General features: G+C 63.0%; 1 protein-coding gene across 1 annotated transcript; it reads right to left on the reverse strand.

Annotated features, from left to right (window-relative positions):
• Positions 1–23: 23 nt before the first annotated feature.
• On the reverse strand, positions 24–1028 carry PPTG_20501 (hypothetical protein; the record flags this gene model as incomplete). The annotated part of the gene is made up of 1 exon (XM_008919308.1): positions 24–1028. The coding sequence occupies one exon, from the start codon at positions 1026–1028 to the stop codon at positions 24–26; it is 1005 nt and encodes a 334-aa protein (XP_008917556.1).
• Positions 1029–1055: the final 27 nt, after the last annotated feature.

Below are 1055 nucleotides of genomic sequence, written 5' to 3' on the forward strand. Positions count from 1 at the left end.
GCTCGTGCTAGGCGCCTGTATGGTCACTCCACCATAGGACGGGATAGCTGCCATTGGCATTCCCGCCGGAGCTGGCGCCGGTAGCGCCACTCTGGGAGCCATCGAGCCTTGATACTCGAGCATCGGTGTACTAGCCGGTCGAGTCTGACCGACGAAGGCGTTCCCTGAGGACGCCGGCACTGGGTGCGACACAGACCTCGCCCTTGCCTGTCGTGGCGTTCTCGTCGGCGTTCCAGCCGAGGTTGATAGCTCTGGAGTGCCCGACTAAACGTGTCGACCAACATCTCTTGTAACGCAGAGTCTGACGTCGGCGTTCTGGCCCTCCTTGTCGGCGTCTCCGTCGCCTGCGCAGGCGTTCCTCCCTGCCTCCTGGACGTGCCACCCTCCGAATACAGTGTTCTCGCCACATCATGGCGTTCTGCCACCCGCGGAGGAGTGTGCCTCGTCGTTCCTCTCGCATTTAACGCTGCACCGGCTGACGTTACCGTCGGTACCTCGCCTTGCGTCTCGCCCACAAGAGGTAGCGACGGCCTCGACGCATCCAAGTAGAACGCGTCTCTCTGTCGAGCTCTCGGGGTCGACGTTACGGCTTCCGCCGTCTCACCCGTCGTCGTCTTCGCCGGAGCCGGTTCTTCGCTCGGCGCTGGTTGGCGTGCCAGCCGCGCGAGGAACTGGTTAAACATCTCTCGGCCCCGGGGCGTGTCTAGCACCGACTCAGCCATCCTTCTTGCTCTTGGAGACAGAGGTTCAGACCTGAGCGTCCATCCGTCCATTCGAGCCTCGCGACCTTCGACCCTGGGTTCGGTTCTCCTCGGCGTTCCTCGTTCCGAACCCTCAATCGAACCGCCCCCAGTCGGAGTCCTTCCGCCCACGTCACCCTCGACGGACCTTCCTGCGTGCTCTCCGTCTTCGTCTTCACGGATCTCAGCAGGAGGTGGCTTCTCTGTCTCAAGCGGGGGAGCCCACCCACTGAGCCCCTCCTCCGCTTCCTCTCCTAGTCCCTCTCCGGACCACCCATGAGAGCTCATGTCTCGCTCTCGCTACCCTTTTCCTTC

Source organism: Phytophthora parasitica, assembly GCF_000247585.1.
Source record: "Phytophthora parasitica INRA-310 unplaced genomic scaffold supercont2.695, whole genome shotgun sequence".
NCBI classification, from domain to species: Eukaryota; Oomycota; class Peronosporomycetes; order Peronosporales; family Peronosporaceae; genus Phytophthora; species Phytophthora nicotianae.